The 24,584-nt window shown below is 39.8% G+C and overlaps 1 protein-coding gene and 1 pseudogene across 1 annotated transcript in view; one reads left to right on the plus strand and one right to left on the minus strand.

The window, feature by feature from the left end:
* LOC138433493 (phospholipid-transporting ATPase FetA-like) overlaps positions 1–24,584 on the minus strand; it is a 124,764-nt gene that overhangs the window by 35,234 nt on the left and 64,946 nt on the right. The window contains exons 10-13 of the mRNA XM_069576255.1: positions 24,131–24,213; positions 22,521–22,679; positions 21,198–21,286; positions 5,466–5,662 (exon numbers count right to left, since the gene is read on the minus strand). Of these exons, the coding sequence (XP_069432356.1) occupies positions 5,466–5,662; positions 21,198–21,286; positions 22,521–22,679; positions 24,131–24,213 (528 nt within the window). The remainder of the gene's footprint in view (positions 1–5,465; positions 5,663–21,197; positions 21,287–22,520; positions 22,680–24,130; positions 24,214–24,584) is intronic.
* Positions 23,630–24,073, plus strand: LOC138434558 (large ribosomal subunit protein uL15-like; annotated as a pseudogene).

A 24,584-nucleotide genomic window follows, 5' to 3' on the forward strand; every position in this document is an offset into this window, starting at 1 on the left:
CAGGAGATGTGGGTTTGATTCCTGGGTTGGGAAGATCACCTGGAGAAGGAAATGGCAACGCACTCCAGTATTCTTGCTTGGAGAATCCCATGGACAGAGGAGCATGGCAGGCCACAGTCCATGGGGTCACAAAAGAGCTGGACATGACTTAGCAACTAAAAAACAACATGGTTAACAAGCATCTTCATTTTAAAACAGTGCAGACTTTTTAAGTGCCATCCTTCCTATCATCATTCATATTTCAGTTCAATTCAGTTCAGTCGCTCAGTCGTGTCCGACTCTTTGTGACCCCATGAATCACAGCACGCCAGGCCTCCCTGTCCATCACCATCTCCCAGAGTTCACTCAAACTCATGTCCTTCGAGCCGGTGATGCTATCCAGCCATCTCATCCTCTGTCATCCCCTTTTCCTCCTGCCCCCAATCCCTCCCAGCATCAGTCTTTTCCAATGAATCAACTCTTCGCATGAGGTGGCCAAAGTACTGGTGTTTCAGCTTTAGCATCATTCCTTCCAAAGAACACCCAGGGCTGATCTCCTTTAGAAAGGACTGGTTGGATCTCCTTGCAGTCCAAGGGACTCTCAAGAGTCTTCTCCAACACCACAATTCAAAAGCATCAATTCTTCAGTGCTCAGCTTTCTTCACAGTCCAACTCTCACATCCATACATGACCACGGGAAAAACCACAGCCTTGACTAGACGGACCTTTGTTGGCAAAGTAATGTCTCTGCTTTTGAATATGCTATCTAGGTTGGTCATAACTTTTCTTCCAAGGAGTAAGTGTCTTTTAATTTCATGGCTGTAGTCACCATCAGCAGTGATTTTGGAGCCCCTCAAAACTAAAGTCTGCCACTGTTTCCACTGTTTTCTCATGAAGTGATGGGACCAGATGCCATGATCTTTGTTTTCTTAATGTTGAGTTTTAAGCCAACTTTTTCACTCTTCTCTTTCACTTTCATCAAGAGGCTTTTTAGCTCCTCTTCACTTTCTGCCACAAGGGTGGTGTCATCTGCATATCTGAGGTTATTGATGTTTCTCCCGGCATCTTAATTCCATCTTGTGCTTCCTCCACCCCAGCGTTTCTCAAGATGTACTCTGCATAGAAGTTAAATAACCAGGGTGACAATATACAGCCTTGATGTACTCCTTTTCCTGTTTGGAACCAGTCTGTTGTTTCATGTCCAGTTCTAACTGTTGCTTCCTGACCTGCATATCGGTTTCCCAAGAGGCAGGTCAGGTGGTCTGGTATTCCCATCTCTTTCAGAATTTTCCTCAGTTTGTTGTGATTCACACAGTCAAAGGCTTTGGCAAAGTCAATGAAGCAGAAGGAGATGTTTTTCTGGAACTCTCTTGCTTTTTCCATGATCCAGTGGATGTTGGCAATTTGATCTCTGGTTCCTCTGCCTTTTCTAAATCCAGCTTGAACATCTGGAAGTTCATGGTTCACATATTGCTGAAGCCTGGCTTGGAGAATTTTGAGCATTACTTTACTAGCATGTGAGATGAGTGCAGTTATGTGGTAGTTTGAGCATTCTTTGGCATTGCCTTTCTTTGGGATTGGAATGAAAACTGACCTTTTCCAGTCCTATGGCCACTGCTGAGTTTTCCAAATCTGCTGGCATATTGAGTATAGCACTTTCACAGCATCATCTTTCAGGATTTGAAATAGCTCAACTGGAATTCCATCACCTCCACCAGCTTTGTCCATAGTGATGCTTTCTAAGGCCCACTTAACTTCACATTCCAGGATGTCTGGCTCTAGGTGAGTGATCATACCATCATGATTATCTTGGTCATGAAGATCTTTTTTGTACAGTTCTTCTGTATATTCTTGCCACCTCTTCTTAATATCTTCTGCTTCTGTTAGGTCCATACCATTTTTGTCCTTTATTGAGTCCATCTTTGCATGAAATGTTCCCTTGGTATCTTTAATTTTCTTGAAGAGATCTCTAGTCTTTCCCATTCTGTTCTTTTCCTCTATCTCTTTGCATTGATCGCTGAGGAAGGCTTTCTTATCTCTCCTTGCTATTCTTTGGAACTCTGCATTCAGATGCTTATATCTTTCCTATTCTCCTTTGCTTTTCACTTCTCTTCTTTTCACAGGTATTTGTAAGGCCTCCCCATGTAGCCATTTTGCTTTTTTGCATTTCTTTTCCATGGGGATGGTCTTGACCCCTGTCTCCTGTACAATGTCACAAACCTCCGTCCATAGTTCATCAGCCACTCTATATATCAGATCTAGGCCCTTAAATCTATTTCTCACTTCCACTGTATAATCACAAGGGATTTGATTTAGGTCATACCTGAATGGTCTAGTGGTTTCCCCTACTTTCTTCAATTTAAGTCTGAATTTGGCAATAAGGAGCTCATGATCTGAGCCACAGTCAGTTCCTGGTCTTGTTTTTGTGGACTGTATAGAGCTTCTCCATCTTTGGCTGCAAAGAATATAATCAATCTGATTTTGGTGTTGACCATCTGGTGATGTCCATGTGTAGAGTCTTCTCTTGTGTTGCTGGAAGAGGGTGTTTGCTGTGACCAGTGCGTTCTCTTGGCAAAAGTCTGTTAGCCTTTGCCCTGCTTCATTCCGTATTCCAAGGCCAAATATGCCTGTTACTCCAGGTGTTTCTTGACTTCCTACTTTTATATTCCAGTCCCCTATAATGAAAAGGACATCTTTTTGGGTGTTAGTTCTAAAAGGTCTCGTAGGTCTTCATAGAACCGTTCAACCTCAACTTCTTCAGCATTACTGGTTGGGGCATAGACTTGGATTACTATGATATTGAATGGTTTGCCTTGGAAACGAACAGAGATCATTCTGTCGTATTTGAGACTGTATCCAAGTACTGCATTTTGGACTCTTTTGTTGACCATGATGGCTACTCCATTTCTTCGGAGGGATTCCTGCCCACAGTAGTAGATATAACGGTCATCTGAGTTAAATTCACCCATTCCATTCCATTTTAGTTCGCTGATTCTTAGAATGTTGACATTCACTCTTGCCATCTCCTGTTTGACCACTTCCAACTTGCCTTAATTCATGGACCTAACATTCCAGGTTCCTATGCAATATTGCTCTTTATAACATCGGACCTTGCTTCTATCACCAGTCACACCCACAACTGGGTATTGTTTTTTGCTCTGGCTCCATCCCTTCATTCTTTCTGGAGTTATTTCTCCACTAATCTCCAGTAGCATATTGGGCACCTACTGACCTGGGGAGTTCCTCTTTCAGTATCCTATCATTTTGCCTTTTAATACATTCATATTTAGTGTGTGTTATTTCATTGCTTCATTAGTAACCCCTGTCTGAGACAGCTGCATTGAGCAACACGAATCTTTTGTTTGAGGTGAGGGAGGTGGTGCTCATGCCCTCATTATTGACTTTATTAGTCCTCATGTTTTGAGTTTTGACCCCTCTCTTCCTTCACCATACCAGTCACCATAGCAATCTCTCTAAACTCAGACACTTAATGACATTTCTTTCCTTAGAAAGATCTCTGCTGCTTTTAGGATAAAGCCCAAACTCCTTGACCTAGCATTCAAGGTTCTCCTGAATCTAATCCTAAATTACCATCCAACACCTCAGTCTAGGCTCACTCACTGTTCTATGACCAGATCAAGCTTTTACAAACCTCTAATCTTTGTACATACTGATCTTTCTGCTTGTAATATTATTTTTGTATTTTCTTATTGGTAAATGCTCCTCTTTTCTCATGTATCAGTTTGATGATTACTTTTTTCTGTAAATCCCTAAGACTCTATAGGTGGAACCAACCTATTCCTTTTCTAGGCTCCCATAGTAATTTCTATTACATCATTCTTCATATTGTTCTTAATTATTTACTTAAGTATCTGTTTCCATGGCTATGGTGTAAGCTTATCTAGAGGAAGGGCTGTCTTATTATTCATGTATCTTTCTCTGTAACCTAATATAGTGCTTGGCACATAGTCAGTTCAGTCACTCAGTTGTTCAGACTCTTTGTGACCCCATGGACTGCAGCATGCCAGGCTTCTCCACCCGTCACCAACTCCCGGAGCTTACTCAAACTCATGTCCATTGCATCGGTGATGCCATCCAACCATCTCATCCTCTGTCATCCCCTTCTCCTCCCACCTTCAAATTTTCCCAGCATCAGGGTCTTTTCCAATGGGTCAGTTCTTTGCATCAGGTGGCCAAAGTATTGCAGTTTCAGCTTCAGCATCAGTCAGTCCTTCCAATGAATATTCAGGCACTTCCTTTAGGATGGGCTGGCTGGATCTCCTTGCAGTCCAAGGGACTCTCAAAAGTCTTCTCCAACACCACAGTTCAAAAGCATCAATTCTTCGGCGCTCAGCTTTCTTTATAGTCCAACTCTCACATCCATACATGACTACTGAAAAAACCGTAGTTTTCACTAGACGGACCTTTGTTGGTACCTTTGTTGGTAACACAGTAGGTGTTCAATAAATGTTTAATTAGTAAGATAATTTAGCTAACTTAGCACACACGCATATAGGGTGCTTTTAGGGTTGGGATGCCACAATGTAGGGTTTAGAAAACCCGAAAAGGATGCAGAAAATGTGTTTGGGTCCGTTTATGTGAAAGGGAATGCTGGAACTCGAAAAAGGAGATTAAAATACAGTAAAAACTTATTTTATCTATATTTCAAATTTTTGTCCAAGGTGCTCATGAAAAGGGGAAGGAAACATCCTTTCAGTTCAGTTCAGTTGCTCAGTCATGTCCGACTCTTTGCGGCCCCATGAATCATAGCACGCCAGGCCTCCCTGTCCATCACCAACTCCCAGGGTCCACTCAGACTCACGTCCATCGAGTCAGTGATGCCATCCAGCCATCTCATCCTCTGTCAATCCCTTCTCCTCCTGCCCCCAATCCCTCGCAGCATCAGAGTCTTTTCCAATGAGTCAACTCTTCACATGAGGTGGCCAAAGTACTGGTGTTTCAGCTTTAGCATCATTCCTTCCAAAGAAATCCCTTCTCCAATTTTTAGGAACCAGAATTTAAGTCATAATCACACCCACCTGCAGTTTGCTACATTGTTTCTGGGGGAAAAAGCATTCTGAGTTCTGAGTCATTTACAAATGACTGTTTAGAATTTGGGTCATTGATAAACTAGGGGCTGCCTAGCTTGTACCTAAACACAAAATTTGTGTGCATTGTTTTCTAATTATTTCATGTGTTTTATGACTTATTTAGTCATGTACATTATAAATTATTTGAGGGTAGGAATAATTTTTTTATTATATAACCCACATAGTATCTAGCACAGTATTCTGGACATAGAAAGCATTTATGGAGACTCTAAATATTTCTCAGAGTGTTTTGTGCACCAGGCACTCTGGAAAGTAAAGAGTTAAAGAGCACAGCATCTGTGTTTCCTGAAAGTTCATAGTCTAGTTGGGGAATAAGAAGGAAGTATCCTCCCCCAGAAGAAGTCAGCTCCTCCCTCAGCTGTCAAAGAAGCCTACCTGACGTAGAGGGAAATAGGCACCATGGTGTTGAGGATAATGAAGTAGGACCAGAAGATAAGGGTGGCAGAGAAAACTGATGAAGAGACATAGTCTTTCCACGGCAGATAATCCTGGAAGTAGTAACCTTTGTTGTTTTCCCAAATGTAATGACCAACTGCTAGGAGAAAACACATGCAGCCTAAAAACAGGAAAATCTAGAAATCAAAAAAAGAATTAAATTAACATTTCATCCAAGATGTACTGCTTTAGTTCTACCATCTGGAGTCTCTCTCTCAACAAAGCTTCTCTCTTTTCTTGGAGGGCGGGGTGGGGAGGTCCCTCCTGAAGCTCATAGTCTCTAGGCAGCAGCCTACAAGACAGAAAAGAAAGCCCAGCAGGAGCTGTCCTTGGGATTTTGATAGGACAAAACAGTAACTAAAATGCATTAAATATTAAGTGCCAATAACAGTGCTAAGTACTCTATGTGTATTATTTAATATTATTCTTGTCTTTTAATAATAGATAATAAACTTGATATTAAGAATGGAAAAGTATTTTGCCTGAAGTTATCTGGCTACTATCCAGGAGAGACAGGTTTTGGACCAGTTCCAGAACCCAAGCTCTTAATTACTCCATTATTGAAGTGAGGTTCTGCTTTAACAAAAGTATAAAAAGTGTCACACTGGATTAGCAGTTGCAGGTGGGGAGGTGAGAAGGAAATGGATGTAAAAGGCTGACAATATGGCAATCATGTTTACAGAAAGAAGATGGTAAAATAGGAAGGCAGACCATGTGCCTACTGAGCCTAGAGCTCTAAGGGAAGTGGTTGGAAATAATTAGAATATTAGTGTGTGTGGGCTGACTTTGACAAAGGAAAGATTTGAAGTAGGCGAATAACTGCAAGAGGAATAGAGTGAAATTTGAGGCTTCCCTGTGGCTCAGACGGTAAAGCATCTGCCTGCAATGGAGAAGACCCAGGTTCAATCCCTGGGTCGGGAAGATCCCCTGGAGAAGGAAATGGCAACCCACTCCAGTACTCTTGCCTGGAGAATTCCATGGACTGAGGAGCCTGGTGGGCTACAGTCCATGGAGCCACAAAGAGTCAGACACGACTGAATGACTTTACTTTCACTTTCACTTGGGTCATCAAAGAACTGGAAAAGCCTTTACTTTTAGACACTAAAGAGGAAAAAAGAGATAAGATTGAGATCTTAAGCAAACAAGGCCCAATAATTCTTTCTAACTGAATAAAATGAATCAGCCTAGGGGTAATATTCAGATTAAAGATGATACCTTCTTATTGAACTAAGATTACTGTTCTTTTCTAGATAACATCAACTTTCTTGCCATTAGTCAAGAAGTGAAGTCACTTAGTTGTGTCTGACTCTTAGGTTGAGAGAAAGGGCATGGAGGGGAAAGGCTGCAAAGAAATAAGACGGATTTGAGAACTATGTTTAGAAAAGGACTTTGAGGAGGAGGGGATAATAATCCTGAACTCATTTTACAAGGCCAGCATGACTCTGGTACCAAAGCCAGACAAGGACATTATAAGAAAAGGAAACACAGGCCAATATCCCTGATGAATGCAAAGTTTCCCAATAGTAAACCAAATATAACAGCATTTTAAAATGATCATACACCATAATCAAATAGGACTGAGGCATTAATGAAAGAAACTGAAGAAAACAAGTAAATGGAAAGATATCTCATGTTCACAGATTGGAAGAGTTAATCATTGTTAAAATGTCTGTACTATTCATGCTATCTATAGATTCAATACAATCCCTATCAAGATTTCAATGGCAATTTTTTTTTTTACAGAAATAGAAAAAAACAATCCTAAAACTTATATGAAAGCATGAAAGACTTCAAACAGTCAGAGTAATCTTGAGGAAGATGTAAGGTGAATGTATCTCATTTCCTGATTTCAAACTATATTGTAAAGATATAGTAATCAAAACAGTAAGGTACTGGCATAAAAACAGACATATAGGCCAATGGAACAGAACTGTGAGCCCCCAAATAAACCCATGCACTTCTAGTCAATTAATATTTGAAAGGGAGACAAGATGGTATTGGAAAAATTGGACATATGCATGCAAAAGAATGAAACTGGACCCTGATCTTATACGACTCACAAAAATTAACTTGGTATGAATCAGAAGGTTTAAATGTGAAACCTCAAACCAAAAAACTCCTAAAGAAAACATAGAAACAGGGAGAAAAAACTCCTCGACAGAAGTCTTGGACATGATCTTATGAATATGACATCCAAAGCACCAGCAACAAAAGCAAAAATAAACAAGTGGGATTTACATAAAACTAAAAAGTGTCTGCACAGCAAAAGAAACAATCAACAAAATAAAAAGTCAATCAATTGAACAGGAGAAGATATTTGCAAACTATGTATCTGATAAGGAGTTAATATCCCAAATATTTAAGAAAATAACTCAATAGCAAAAAAAAAAAAATCAATTAAAAAATGGGCAAAGGTCCTGAACAGACATTTTTCCAAAGAAGATATTCAAATGGCCAATAGGTACATGAAAAGATAAACATCACTAACTATCATGATACTCTTGGTGGGAATGTAAATTGGTACAGTCACTTTGAAAAACAGTACAGAGGTTCCTCAGAAAATTAAAAATAAAACTACTATATAACCCACCTCAGGGTATATATCCAAAGGAAATTAAATCACTATCTTGAAGAGATATCTCCACTCCCATGTTCATTGAAGCATTATTTGCAACGGCCAAGACATGGAAACAATCTGTCTATCGACAGAAGAATGGATAAAGAAAATGTGATACACACACACTCACACACACAGACACAAACACACACACACTACAATGGAACATTATTCAGCTATGAAAAAGGGAATTCTGTAATTTTTGATAAGTGCCCAACTCTTTAAGAAACTGCCAAATGCTTTCCAAAGTGGTTATACAATTTTACATTCCATCAGCATCATATGCCCACATATCTACAAAGAAGACATGTATTATGTTACTGTGAACTTCTAAGTCTACTCAGAGGTCTTCAAACCTATGCCCTTTGTCACAAGGTGTGAACTGTTCAAAGTAACCCATCTCTACTGGTAGAAAACTGCAGGTCTCAACTTTGAGTCACTAATAGAAAGTCTTTGAAGACAAGAGTATGAAGTCAGAAGAAGCAGATCTAACTAGGACCATTCTCAAAAAATGAGATTTAAAAATCTTTTTTATTATAAAAACTTCAAACACATATTAAGATATTAAATACTATAATGAACCCCTATGTATCCATCACCCAGCTTCATCAATGATCAATTCATGGCCGGTTTTATTTTATTCCAAATCTCCTCTGTCCTCTCTTTTATTTTAAGCAAATTTCTCACATTATATAATTTTATTTGCAAACTGTTTAATATATATCTTTAAAGGATCTTACTTAAACACAAAATCATGATACCTTTATCACTTAAAAAGTTAGTAATAAACCCTCAATATCATTCAATATTTGAGATTTGAGAGTTGAATGAGGGATGAAAGAGAATAAAGCAGGAGCATTAAGATAAAAAAGAACAAAATCTGCTTTTATTCTTAGCCTAGTACAGATTCATATTGAGTAGTTCCATTCTTTGTGATGCAGATTTCTCTGGGGTCATAAAACTCTTCTTAATCTTACTCCCTCTTTGTTCTGCTTCTCTTCACTGAGTTATGTGACAGAATGGCTTATCCTCATGGCTCAGATTAAACTTTAATGATGAGTTCTACTGGCTGTGCTTTCCTTTTGAACCATCCATGTCAGTTCAGTTCAGTCACTCAGTTGTGTCTGACTCTTTGCAATCCCACAGACTACAGTACACCAGAATTCCCTGTCCATCACCAACTCCCAGAGCCTGCTTGAACTCATGTCCATCAAATCGATGATGGCATTTAACCATCTCATCCTCTGTCGTCCCCTTCTCCTCTTGCCTTCAATCTTTCCCAACATTAGAGTCTTTTCAAATGAGTAAGTTCTTCCATCAGGTGGCCCAAAGTATTGGAGTTATAGCTTTAGCATCAGTCCTTCCAATGAACATTCAGGACTGATTTCCTTTAGGATGGACTGGTTGGATATCTTTGCTGTCCAAGGGACTCTCAAGAGTCTTCTCCAACACCACAATTTAAAAGCATCATTTCTTCAGTGCTCAGCTTTCTTTATAGTCCAACTCTCACATCCATACATGACTACTGGAAAAACCATAGCCTTGACTAGATGGACCTTTGTTGGCAAAGTAATGTCTCTGCTTTTTAATATGCTTTCTAGGTTGGTCATAGCTTTTCTTCCAAGGAGCAAGCGTTTTTTAATTTCATGGCTGCAGTCACCATCTGCAGTGATTTTGGAGCTTCCCAAAATAAAGTCTGTCACTGTTTCCATTGTTTCCCCATCTATTTGCCATGAGGTGACAGGACCAGATGCCATGATTTTAGTTTTCTGAATGTTGAGTTTTAAGCCAAATTTTTCACTCTCTTTTACTTTCAACAAGAGGCTCTTTTGTTCTTCTTCACTTTCTGCCATAAGGGTGGTATCATCTGCATATCTGAGATTATTGATATTTCTCCTGGCAATCTTGATTCCACCTTGTGCTTCCTCCAGCCCGGCATTTCTCATGATGTACTCTGCACATAAGTTAAATAACCAGGGTGATAATATACAGTCTTGAGGTACTCCTTTCCCAATTTGGAACCAGTGTGTACCTCCATGTCCAGTTCTAACTGTTGCTTCATGACCTGCATACACATTTCTTAGGAGGTAGGTCAGGTGGTCTGGTATTCCCATCTCTTTCAGAATTTTCTACAGTTTATTGTGATCCACACACTCAAAGGCTTTGGCATAGTCAATAAAGCAGAAATAGATGTTTTTCTGGAGCTCTCTTGCTTTTTCAATGATCCAGCAGATGTTGGCAATTTGATATCTGGTTCCTCTGCCTTTTCTAAATCCAGCTTGAACATCTGGAAGTTCACGGTTCACATGCTGTTGAAGCCTGGCTTGGAGAATTTTGAGCATTACTTTACTAGCGTGTGAAATGAGTGCAATCATGTGGTAGTTTGGGCATTCTTTGGCATTGCTTTTCTTTGTATTAGGAATGAAAACTGACCCTTTCCAGTCCTGCGGCCACTACTGAGTTTTCCAAATTTACTGGTATACTGAGTGCAGCACTTCCACAGAATCATCTTTTAGGGTTTGAAATAGCTCAACTGGAATTCCATCACCTCCACTAGCTTTGTTCATAGCGATGCTTCCTATGGTCCTCTTGACTTCACATTCCAGGATGTTTGGCTCTAGTCCAGTATTCACACCATTGTGGTTATCTGGGTCGTGAAGATCTTTTTTGTATAGTTCTTCTGTGTATTCTTGCCACCTCTTAATATCTTCTGCTTCTGTTAGGTCCATACCATTTCTGTCCTTTATTGGGCCCATCTTTGCATGAAATGTTCCCTTGGTATCTCTAGTTTTCTTGAAGAGATCTCTAGTCTTTCCCATTCTGTTATTTTCCTCTATTTGTTTGCATGGATCCCTGAGAAAGGCTTTCTTATCTCTCCTTCCTATTCTTTGGAACTCTGCATTCAGATGCGTATATCCTTCCTTTTCTCCTTTGCCTTCAGCTTCTCTTCTTTTCTCAGCTTTTTGTAAGGCTCCTCAGACAACCATTTTGCCCTTTAGCATTTCTTTTTCTTGGGGATGGTCTTTATCCCTGCCTCCTGTACAATGTCATGAACCTCCGAACCTCCACCCATAGTTCTTCAGGTACTCTGCCATACAGATCTAATCCCTTGAATCTATTTCTCACTTCCACTGTATAATTGTAAGGTATTTGATTTAGGTCATACCTGAGTGGTCTAGTGGCTTTCCCTATTTCCTTAAATTTAAGTCTGAATTTGAAAATAAGGAGTTCATGATCTGAGACACAGTCAGCTCCCAGTCTTGTTTTTGCTGACTGTATAGAGCGTCTCCATCTTTGGCTGCAAAGAATATAATTAATCTGATTTAGGTATTGACCATCTGGTGATGTCCATGTGTAGAGTCATCTTCCATGTTCATTTCAGTTCAGTCGCTCAGTCGTGTCCGACTCTTTGTGACCCCATGAATCACAGCACGCCAGGCCCCCTTGTCCATCACCAACTCCTGGAGTTCACTCAGACTCACATCCATCGAGTCCGTGATGCCATCCAGCCATCTCATCCTCTGTCGTCCCCTTCTCCTCCTGCCCCCAATCCCTCCCAGCATCAGAGTCTTTTCCAATGAGTCAACTCTTCGCATGAGGTGGCCAAAGTACTGGTGTTTCAGCTTTAGCATCATTCCTTCCAAAGAAATCCCAGGGCTGATCGCCTTCAGAATGGACTGGTTGGATCTCCTTGCAGTCCAAGGGACTCTCAAGAGTCTTCTCCAACACCACAATTCAAAAGCATCAATTCTTCAGTGCTCAGCTTTCTTCACAGTCCAACTCTCACATCCATACATGACCACAGGAAAAACCATAGCCTTGACTAGATGGACTTTAGTCGGCAAAGTAATGTCTCTGCTTTTGAATATGCTATCTAGGTTGGTCAGAACTTTTCTTCCAAGGAGTAAGCGTCTTTTAATTTCATGGCTGCAGTCACCATCTGCAGTGATTTTGGAGCCCCCCAAAATAAAGTCTGACACTGTTTCCACTGTTTCCCCATCTATTTCCCATGAAGTGATGGGACCGGATGCCATGATCTTTGTTTTCTGAATGTTGAGCTTTAAGCCAACTTTTTCACTCTCCACTTTCACTTTCATCAAGAGGATTTTTAGTTCCTCTTCACTTTCTGCCATAAGGGTGGTGTCATCTGCATACCTGAGGTTATTGATATTTCTCCTGGAAAACGATTCCAGCTTGTATTTCTTCCAGCCCAGAGTTTCTCATGATGTACTCTGCATATATGTTAAATAAGCAGGGTGATAATACACAGCCTTGACATATTCCTTTTCCTATTCGGAACCAGTCTGTTGTTCCATGTCCAGTTCTAACTGTTGCTTCCTGACCTGCATACAGATATCTCAAGAGGCAGGTCAGGTGGTCTGGTATTCCCATCTCTTTCAGAATTTTCCACAGTTTATTGTGATCCACACACTCAAAGGCTTTGGCATAGTCAATAAAGAACTAGATGTTTTTCTGGAACTCTCTTGCTTTTTCCATGATCCAACGGATGTTGGCAATTTGATCTCTGGTTCATCTGCCTTTTCTAAAACCAGTTTGACATTAGGAAGTTCATGGTTCACGTATTGATGAAGCCTGGCTTGGAGAATTTTGAGCATTACTTTACTAGCATGTGAGATGAGTGCAATTGTGCGGTAGTTTAAGCATTCTTTGGCATTGCCTTTCTTTGGGATTGGAATGAAAACTGACCTTTTTCAGTCCTGTGGCCACTGCTGAGTTTTCCAAATTTGCTGGCAATTGAGTATAGCACTTTCACAGCATCATCTTTCAGGATTTGAAATAGCTCAACTGGAATTCCATCACCTCCACTAGCTTTGTTCATAGTGATGCTTTCTAAGGCCCACTTGACTTCACATTCCAGGATGTCTGGCTCTAGATGAGTGATCACGCCATCGTGATTATCTGGGTCATGAAAATCTTTTTTGTACAGTTCTTCTGTGTATTATTGCCACCTCTTCTTGATATCTTCTGCTTCTGTTAGGTCCATACCATTTTTGTCCTTTATTGAGCCCATCTTTGCATGAAATGTTCCCTTGGTATCTCTAATTTTCTTGAAGAGATCTCTAGTCTTTCCCATTGTGTTGTTTTCCTCTGTTTCTTTGCATTGATCGCTGAGGAAGGGTTTCTTATCTCTTTTTGCTATTCTTTGGAACTCTGTATTCAGATGCTTATATCTTTCCTTTTCTCCTTTGCTTTTCACTTCTCTTCTTTTCATAGCTATTTTAAGCCCTCCTCATGTAGCCATTTTGCTTTTTTGCATTTCTTTTCCATGGGGATGGTCTTTATCCCTGTCTCCTGTACAATGTCACGAACCTCCCAATATTAAATTTGAAAGCATATTCCTCTACTTGCCACTTCTCCTGCCCCAACTCTATCAACTCCAGTTGATAAAAAGTAAGGAAGGTAAAGTGATGATATTAAATTACTGTTGCTATTGCTATTGCTAAGTCACTCAGTCGTGTCTGACTCTGTGTGACCCCATAGATGGCAGCCCACCAGGCTCCCCCGTCCCTGGGATCCTCCAGGCAAGAACACTGGCATGGGTTGCCATTTCCTTCTCCAATGCATCAAAGTGAAAAGTGATTACTTACTTATAAATATAAATTTATTTCTTATTATTTTAAATTATTAGAATAAATAATTTGACACCCTCTAAAGTTGTGGGAGAAAATTACAGAGTGACCTTCAACACTGCTTCTGCTCCATCCCTGTTAATGACCCATCAGTCATTTCTAGGGCTGTGCCCTCCCCTCAACCAGAAAGGAAATCAGTTGTATCAGACCAAGCCCCGGAGGGCAGGGCTTCTCCCACTCAGAAAGGCCTGCAGGGGCAGTACACAATCTGCTCTTTCCTCATTCCTAGAGCTTTTCCTGCCATCCTGAGACTTTCTAAAATCTTGCAGATGGTGTCTTTCTTAAGAAACATTCATGCTGTGATGGGGTTTATTGGTGCTTAGTCTCTAAAGCTTCACAGTGCTTCCTCTGTATAGGAAGAAAGAAATAAGAAATTGGTTGTTGCTACAAAGCCCAAACATTACTTTGTTTATTATAGGGCCAGTCAGACCCAAGAAGAGCAGATAACCTCCCATTTTGCACTATGTCTCCAGTAAAGGCTGAAAGAGATTCTCAAGTCTGTCAAGAACTAAGGCCATTGCTGATCACAGTCATAGGCAGCCTGTAAAAAGAATACTCCTCAGTCCTTGGGCCCTTCACTTCTGTGCTTTTCACTGTACCTTCACTCCAGAAGTACAGCCTGGATTTCTGGCATCATTTAAATTTCAAACATTGATTTTTTTTTCTTTGCCCCACAAATACAGTCCTACTTAAAGAGACTAGGGTTCACAAAGCATTGTCACTGTGAGCTCTGGGGAGCTCTGGGCACAGGGAAAGGACGAGACTCCAGCTCAGCTATGGGTTTATCAAGAAGCATCTTTACTCATCTTGCTTCCTGTCTCTGTCAGAATTTCCCCTAAGAATCATTTCTAAAAATGGGGAAGAAATGAAGTGTTCAAATGGGGAAGAATTTCTGCTTCAGCTTGAGAAATGAGAGTGCGTTATATCTAACTACACTGACAATGTCTTGGCAAAAATACCACATAAACAAAAATGCTGAGCTGATAAGAACCTAGCTAATTCAAGAACATTTCTTCATTTAGTAACCATTCAAAAGATACTTCCCGAGAACAGCTTTGTACAAGACACTCCCAAGGATGTAGAGATGGATATAATTTCTACCTTAGAGGCTCATAATTTGGTAGCTCAGGCACTCATTTGTCTTTCTCACTAACTCAGCACAGAATAATGATGCTTCTATTATGTGTTATATTCCAGTAGTCATGTATGGATGTGAGAGTTGGATTATAAAGAAAGCTGAGGGCCGAAGAATTGATGCTTTTAAACTGTGGTGTTGGAGAAGACTCTTGAGAGTCCCTTGGACTGCAAGGAGATCCAACTGGTCCATCCTAAAGGAAATCAGTCCTGAATACTCATTGGAAAGACTGATGCTGAAGCTGAGACTGCAGTACTTTGGCGCCCTGATGCGAAGAGCTGACTCATTTGAAAAGACCCCGATGCTGGGAAAGATTGAGGGCAAGAGGAGAAGGGGACGACAGAGGATGAGATTGCTGGATGGCATCACCGACTCAGTGGACATGAGTTTGAGTAAACTCCAGGAGTTGTTGATGGACAGGGAGGCCTGGTGTGCTGCGATTCATGGGATCGCAAAGAGTCGGACACGACTGAGTGACTGAACTGAACTGATTCTATGTTAAACACAGTTCTAGGGACTGGGATACAGTGGTGATAAAAGACAATGTCTTAACTCTCAGGGGGTTTGTAATCCTGTGGATATAGGTGGAAAACAAACAAGAAATGAAAAATACAAGTTAACTAGTGCTAAATGCTGTGAGGAAAATAAAACAAGTTAACAGAATAAAAAAGGTCTCGGTGGAGGTGGTGCCCACTTTAGATGGGTGGTAGAGAAGGCTTCTCTGAAAGGGAGACATTAAATCCTGGAAAAGAAGCAAGCCATGCAAAAGCCTAGGCAGCCTTTGCCAGCCAGAATAAAGTTCCCATGAGAGGAAGAAGTCTGCTTTCTCACTTGATTTGTAGTTTGCGTGGGTGTAGATTTCTAGGTCAAACTAAGAACTTTGAAGGTATGAACCTCCTGGTTTCCAGGACTCAGTAGTGCTGGTGAGAAATCTGCCAATCTAATTCTCATTGTTTGCTCGTATCTTACTCTTATCTCTATGAAAACTTTGAGGTACTTCTAAACACCACTGGAGCTCTAGAATTTCATGATGTTTAATGGATGTTTTAAATCTGAAATTCATGTTCTTCTTCAATTATAGGAAATATTCTTCTATTATTTCTTTGACAATACAGTTCCCTCCATTTTTGCTTTCTGATACTCCTGGGAGATCCTGTGGGGGTTCTTGGTTCGTCCTCCAATTAAAAAAATTATTTATCTCTTAGATTTTTAGTTTTAAGGTCTAGGAGTATTTTTTGACTCTTTATTTCAGCCCTTCTATTGATTTTTTAATTTCAGTAATTGTTACTTTCCAAAATTCTTTTTTGTTGTTCTTAGATTGCTTATTTTATTCTTTGATTAAAAAATTGTAGGGAATTCCCTAGCAGTCCAGTGGTTAAGTTTCCACACTCTTGCTGCTGGCCCAGGATTGATGCCCAAGCCACAGCATAGCCCCCCAAAAAATTCAGTCTATTCTTATTTGTGCAATTGTTTCTTCTAAGAATAGTGAAATTCTTTAGAATGTTCTTTTCTCTTTTGAATTATAATGTTTTTTTCAGAGTCAGTTATTCTATTTATCCTCATCCTCTTCTTTTGTGCACCTGGTTTTTAGTAAAAGAGTAGTTTGACCATTATAGGTTGGCTTTATTTCCTTTGGATAGTTTTATTTCCCTAGCAGGCCACTCCCCTGAATGGGAAGATGGAACCACAAGGTCTGTGTAGGTAGGCAGAATGTGTTAGTTCACTGCTTTTACCCAAGGATATAAAAGGAACTTGCAGGCAAACTTGAATCCCCCAAATTTAAAATAAAATGGGTGTTACTCAGAAGTGATGACACTCACATCAGAAGCCCTAGCCCTCTGCAGAGGTTGTTAAATTTCTTCAGAAAGCAGTTCTCTCGTTTGAGACTGGAAGTCAAATGCATTTATTTTTGCTATATGGATGCCTATAGGGGTGGTAGGATGGTACAGAGGGCCAATGGTTGTCCAAGCTGTTTTATGGGCACTTTTAAAATTAGTTGTCCTGATTATTATATCCACATATCTTATTCCTGCTCTCCATTCCTGCTCTCTCAAGCTTGGAACTACTCTTGAGGAATGCATTGCTGCTGAACAGGAATGCATTGCCACCAAAGCTTTCACTATTCTGGCTTACCTATCAGTACAATCTAGCAATTTTCTGCTTTCCCAAAGCCCATCAACTTCTTGGGTCTGCTGACGGTTCTTCATCCTCTGTCAGAGAATTTATTTTCTATTTGTACTTTCTCACAGTCATTGTACTGGGCTCGAACAGCAACATCCTTCTTAAACTAGATGCCCAAGAGGAAGCATGTGACCCAAGATAATATTCCCTATTTTCTAAAGGAAAGATTGCATGAAAGCTCACAAATGTAGGAATTCATAGCAGCTACTTGGCTAGTGTAGTTACTCTGGGCATCTACACCACTTCTCTGCTGAATCCACCTTGTAGGAATTTGAATAGAGAACTACATTCTCTCTTTGAAGACTTTCACTGCAGATCTCTCCACGCAGGCGTGCATGCTAAGTCGCTTCAGTCATGTCCAACTCTTTGCAACCCTATGGATTGTAGCCCGCCAGGGTCCTCTGTCCATGGGGATTCTCCAGGCAAGAATATTTGAGAGGGTTGCCATGCCCTCCTCCAGGGATGGAATCCAGGGATGGAATCCTCATCTCTTAAGTCTCCTGCATTGGTACCACCTCAGAAACCCGGATACCTCTGCTTTAATCTGCTCTAGGCCTGCTATTCATCTACTATCCTAGGACTTCCTTTCAGTGTTTGCATGTTTCCTGGCTTCCAAATCTTTCTTGGTTTATTCTCTTCTTTTGCTTGAGTATACTTTAGAAACTTCCTAAGAGAAGATACGTAAGGAGTAAATTTTTTTTGAGTCTTTGCCCATACTGAAATTTCTTTATACTTGCATTTTATTGACAGTTTCAATGGATTTAGAATTAGAAGATGCAAATATTTTTCTGGCAGACTTTCAAAGGCAACAACATTTACCTTCTGCTGTTGCTGTTGAGAAGGTCAACGCCATTCTGATTCTTGTTTATGACCTTTTATTTCTCTCTGAAAGCTCTTAGGATCTTTTTAAAAATTTTATAATTTCTTCACATGTGGTCAGATTTCCATGTTAAATAGACTCATCACGTGTTTTAATTTTCTCTCCACAGGGAGATAGCAAGCATAGCAGAAAAAGAATTGACTCTTAAAAGTTATGCCTAGATGGATAGGTGTGATTATTGAATAAAATTATGTATGTAAAGCATCTGGCACATATTGATACTCTATCTCCCCAAAGTGAACGTATATACTTGAGAGCTGGACCCAGGACTTATAAATCCTTATGGTCCTCATAATACCTGGCACATATTAGATTTTCAATAAAAATGACTTCACCACACCATACACAAAAATAAACTCAAAATGGCTTAAAGACTTAAACAAAAGACCTCATCATAAAACTCCTAGAAGAGAGGATAGGCAAAACACTCTCTGACATAAATTGTACTGATGTTTTCTTAGGTCAGTCTCCCAAGGCAATAGAAATATAAACAAAAATGAAAAAATGGGACCTAATCAAACTTACAAGCTTTTGCACAGACAAGGAAACCATAAACAAAATGAAAAGACAACCTACAGAATGGGAGAAATTATTTGCAAATGATGCAAGTGAAAAAGGCTTAATTTCCAAAATATACAAACAGCATAAACAAATGAACAATAAAAAACAAACAATCCTATCTAAAAATGGGCAGAAGACCTAAATAAACATTTCTCCAAAGAAGATACACAAATGATTACTAGACACAAGAAAAAATGTTCAACATCACGAATTATTAGAGAAATGCAAAGCAAAACTATAATGAAGTACCATGTTAACTGGTCATCATCAAAAAGTCTACAAATAACAAATGCTGGAAAGGGTGTGCAGAAAAGGGAATCCTCTTACACTGTTGGTGGGAATGTATATTGGTACAGCCACTGTGGAAAATAGCATAAAGATTCCTCAGAAAACTAAAAGTAGAATTACCATATGATCTAACAATCCCACTTCTGGTCACATACTCAGACAACACTATAATTAAAAAAGATACATGCACCCCTAGGTTCATAGTAGCTCTATTCATAACAGCCACAACATGAAAACAAAGTAAATGTCCACTGACAGATGAATGGATAAAGATGTGGTACATATATATAACAGAATACTACTCAGCCATAAAAAAGAATGAAATAATGCCATTTCCAGCAACTCTGATGCAGCTAGAGACTGTCATATTAATACTAAGTGAAGTCAAAAAGAGAAAGACAAATATCATATGATTTCACTTATATGTGGAATCTAAAATATGGCACAAATGAACCTATTTATGAAACAGAAATAGAATCACAGACATACAGAACAGACTGGTGGTTGTCAAGGGGGAAGGATGGAGTGGGAGGTTGGGGTTAGCAGATGTAAGCTTTTATATATAGAATGGATAAACAACAAGGTCCTACTGAACAGCATAAAAAATTATAGTCAATATCCCATGATAAACCATAATGGGAAAGAATATTAAAAAAGGAAGTATATATATGCATAGCTGAATTACTTTGCTGTATAGCAGTAATGAACATAACACTAAATCAGCTACACTTTAATAAAAAAATATGACTTGACAATGAGTCTTTGACATTATTTCTCTGTGGGCCTTTATGTTATTTATCTTTACTATGACTTGCGTGTATTTGTCAGTGGGAAAAATATTTCTTGACTTATTGTTCATAGATGTTGTGAAGCTGCTGTAAGTGAATGTGAAAATATTCTAAAAAGTTAAAACTCTTCTACAGGTGTCAAGTATTATCACTACCTTTCAGATAGGTTACCAGGTAGTTGAGCTTTCTTAGGCATATGGGAGATACCTTGTTTTAAAAGACAACCCTAGGCTTAAGTACCTAGCTTATTCCCTAATGATATACTCTCTGATATTGTCAAAGGCATATTTACCTCTGTTGCCTTTCTGAATTCTCAACTATGATTATCTTCTTCATTAAAAAACCAGGAAATGTCACTTTGTTTCAACTGCTGAAAGCTATGCAGACAGTATTGGAAAGAAAAAGATAGTGAATACTAATCTCTGGTCTCAAAGATGAATGAACCTTCCTAATTTTCTAAAATCCCAGGGGTGCTAGTGGTAAAGAATCTGCCTGCCCAGTGCAGGAGATGCAAGAGACACTAGTTCGATCCCTGGGTTGGGAAGATCCCCTGGAGGAGGGCATGGGAATCCACTCCAATATTCTTCCTTGGGAAATCCCATGCACAGATGAGCTTGGTGGGCTACAGTCTGTGGGGTCGCAAAGAGTTGGACATGACTGAACATGCACACACACATATGATAAGCATGGAAATTAACTAATTAATCTTCAATTTAAACTTTTATTCTCAAAGCTGATTATCATCTACTGAGTGCTTTTTAAAAACATTTTTATTGGAGTATAGCTGATTTACAATGTTGTTTCAGGTATACAGCAAAGTGAATCATTTATACATATATCCACTCTTATAGATTCTTTTCTCATATAGGCCATTACAGAGTATTCAGTAGAGTTCCCTGTGCTATACAGTCCTGTCCTATAGGTCCTTGTTAGTTACCTATTTTATATGTAGTAGTGTGTATATATCAATCTCAATCTCCCAACTTATCTCTCTCCCCTCACCCCCTAGTAATCATAAATTTGTTTTTTACATCTGTGACTATTTCTGTTTTGTAAATAAGTTCATTTGTACTCTTTTTTTTTTTTACGATTTCACATATAATCAGTATGTACTGAGTGCTTTTCAAATTTCATTTCTTAGCAGTAGAATTCTCTATTCTCTAACTGAAATTTTACAGAACAGATAAATGTGAGACTGCTCTTTTTGAAGCAGGAACTTCAGAATGAAGAGGTCAGAACAAAACTCTTGATCTTCTCTATTTCCCCTGCAGCAGACCTTAGCCTCCTCTAAGGAAAGAGAGTTTGAAAATCATCAGTTTAAGTGAGGTGATCTTATTAATTTAAGTAAGATCTTATTGAAGTGGTCATGAGTCAAATTGGCTATGAAGAAAAAGGGAAAAAAGTGTCAATGAGTTTTCTTCTTATCTGGTCCAGATATAAGTTTGTGGGGTCCTAAAACTGCTTGAGACTTTCAGACAAGTAAATTCTGACTTGAAAATACCAGCTACTGCTGTAGAAGGAAGAGAAGAAGGCCTGTTTGTAAAAATACAGAAAAGAGGTCTTTAACTTACCCAGAGCACAAGGACATTCATGAGGTGGTCTATGTGTGTCCGTTTAAAGGTGGACTTCCCACTGTTCTGCATTACTTTGGTGTCTGGTCCTAAGTTAAACAGGGAGACATCATCTCTTAGAATCACTACATATTCTCAAGAGGACTGAAATTGGGTTAAAATACACATTTATGATCACTTTATCAAACTTCTTTCCAATGCTAAAGGATAAAGCCTTGGAGAAAGACTTGTGGTTGGTGCCCCAAACTCAAAGAATGGAAAATTTATTTCTTAGGATAATCCCAATTACTTCTGCAAACTGCATCAATGCTGATACCTCCCTCTCTTTGCAGCACCTTAGACAGTCTAGTTTTTCATTGATAAGTCAGAATGGGGGCCTCAAGCTTCTCTCTCATCACCATCTGGTTTATTTAGCTTAGAAAAAGGGTCTTCTGACAAGGAGATCTTCACCTTCTTTTGAGGAAACCCATAGCTGGACCAGGCTCTATTTAAAGTTTCTAACTAGGAAATGGAGAAAGTAAAAGGCAATGGCAAGTGATTTCTTCTGAGGTGGGAGCTGAGATTTCTCTGAAGCTGAGCGATAGAGACTTTGAACTTCATGACAGGACAAACAATAAGTAGAAATAAAGGACTTTTAATGACACACTGGGACTAGAGCTGGAAATTATTACCTTACTGTGGTTGTTGCCACCAATACTCACCGTCACCGAGCGCATAGGGAGCACAAAAGCCTCCTTCATTTTCGGGCACTACATTATAACTCCAGAAAATCCCTCACTAAGTATAAAGGATTATGGTTCTAAATGCCATCTCAGGATGGGCCGCTGCTCAGGAGCCACATGTGCATCTTCTCTGGCATGAACACTTCGCGCTGTATTTTATCTTCTCCATAATGAGCACCATGTTTATTCTCTCCTCATGTGAGTAATCCACATGTACACCCTCCCCTTTCACACTGTTCCCCTTTCAAACGCTAATTCTATGTATACTTCTATGTGTGTACCTTGTCTAGTGTCCAGATGTGGTGAGAAAGACTCATGAATGTTCTGTGGCCTTGCAACACAAAGCCTTCCACTATCAAAGGCGGGGCTGATATGCTGGCAGCTCAGTGTTTCGAAAAAAAGTCATTTTTTTTCCCCTAAAAAAAACGTTTTTTCTTAATTCCTTTATCCATCCATCTATCTCCCTGCCTCCCTTCCTCAAAGCCATAGTGTTCTGGTATATATCTGAGCATCATATCTACATCATGAAAACTAAGTGCCCACAATGTGGCTATGAATGGAAGCCAGCAGGCTGGGGGTTTGTGACTCCAGAAAGACGTACCAGTGAAAATCACCAAGCCATAGCACCAGTCTGTATTCCTGATGACACAGCCTCGGAGAATCAGTCTGTCATGATTCAGGATGTAGTTTTTTCCCTTATACATGAGTATTCCTGTGAATCTGTCCAACTTGTTATTGGGAGACTCACACCTCACTTCTCCTGAGGAAAAAAAAAAAAGGAATAAGAGTCCTGACTCTGTAATCTTAATTATTTCCGAACAGGAAGTTCAGTTCAGTCACTCAGTAGTGTCTGACTCTGTGACCCCATGAACTGCAGTATGCCAGGCCTCCTTGTCCATCACCAACTCCCGGAGTCCACCCAAACCCATGGCTACTGTGTTGGTGATGCCATCCAACCATCTCTTCTTCTGTCATCCCCTTCTCCTCCTGCCCTCAATCTTTCCCAGCAAAGAGGTGGCTTAATAGAAAAGAGGAAAGAACAAGCCTCTTTCAAAATATACATACATCTTTTTTTCCTATCCTTTCTCAGCGACTGCCCATTTCTCAGCAGCTCCCTTTAGAAAGGTAGACAAAGGGTTCTGGGCCTCAGAGAAGAGTAATTCTGTGACATGGGTTATCCAGAAAGAGAACAACCCACACGATAACTTATTACCATTAGTACTTCCAGATCAAATGAGCTAAATCTGAATAGATTCAGAAACTACCTAAAGCAAACCTAGACTTCTTTTTTAAATGGAAATAAGTTAATTTTTTCATGATTAGTAAACTAAAATATGCCTTTTGTAAATATATATATACAACATTAAAAAGGAGAAAGTAAAATTTACTCATTGCCTAGAAATAAGTATATCTTTTATAGTATATCTTTTCAAGATTTTTTCTATACATATACTCATAAACATATATATATTTCCAAAGACAAATTTATGTTACATTATACTATGCATAGTGTATTGTAATCTTTTTACCTTATATGTTGTGAATATTTTTCCATATAAGTAAATATCAACTTGTATACTGTTTTTTATGAGTTATATAGAATTCACTATATGGCTGTATCAAACTTTAACCACACCTCTACTGATAAAAATTTGGGTTGGCAAATCTACTTCAAAACTCACCATCTGCTCTTTCGTCTAGGCTGCTGACATGCCATCCAAACTAAGGAAAACCTGGAAACTTAGGGGCCATGTGAGCCACGGCCACGGCCGCATCGGCAAACACCATAAGCACCCAGAAGGCCGAGGTAATACTGGTGGCATGCATCATCACAGGATCAACTTTGACAAATATCACCCAGGATACTTTGGGAAAGTTGGTATGAGGCATTACCACTTAAAGAGGAACCAGAGTTTCTGCCCGACTGTCAACCTTGATAAATTGTGGACCTTGGTTAGTGAGCAGACACGAGTAAATGCTGCCAAGTACAAGACAGGAGCTGCTCCTATCATTGATGTGGTGTGATCAGGTTACTACAAAGTTCTGGTGAAAGGAAAGCTCCCAAAGCAGCCCGTCATCGTGAAGGCCAAATTCTTCAGCAGAAGAGCTGAGAAGATTAAGGGTGTAGGTGGGACATGTGTCCTGGTGGCTTGAAGCCACATGCTGGGAAATTCATTAAATGTTAAGTGCTTTTCAAAAAAAAAAACTCACCATCAAAAGCAGACAGAAGCTTCAGGTTATCTTCCATCTCACTGGTAACTGAGATGGCCTGCTTCACTTTCAAGTTGGTTTCACTAGAGCAAAGAATGCACATACGTAACAGCAGTACAGGTCCAGTTTCTCCTACTTTAGAAAACAGCTGTTGCCAAAAGAGCTTGGCTTTCAGACTGGAGTTGTCAGAGTCACTCCTATTGTCATCGTCTCTCAAAGACAGTATTGAGGTGGAATGGTTCTGCTGCTAAGTCGCTTCAGTCATGGCTGACTCTGCAATCCCACAGACGGCAGCCCACCAGCATCCCCCATCCCTGGGATTCTCCAGGCAAAAACACTGCAGTGGGTTGCCATTTCCTTCTCCAATGCATGAAAGTGAAAAACGAAAGTGAAGTCGCTCAGTCACGTCCGACTCTTAGCGACCCCATGGACTGCAGCCTACCAGGCTCCTCCG

This window comes from Ovis canadensis, chromosome 2, assembly GCF_042477335.2.
Source record: "Ovis canadensis isolate MfBH-ARS-UI-01 breed Bighorn chromosome 2, ARS-UI_OviCan_v2, whole genome shotgun sequence".
NCBI lineage: Eukaryota > Metazoa > Chordata > Mammalia > Artiodactyla > Bovidae > Ovis > Ovis canadensis.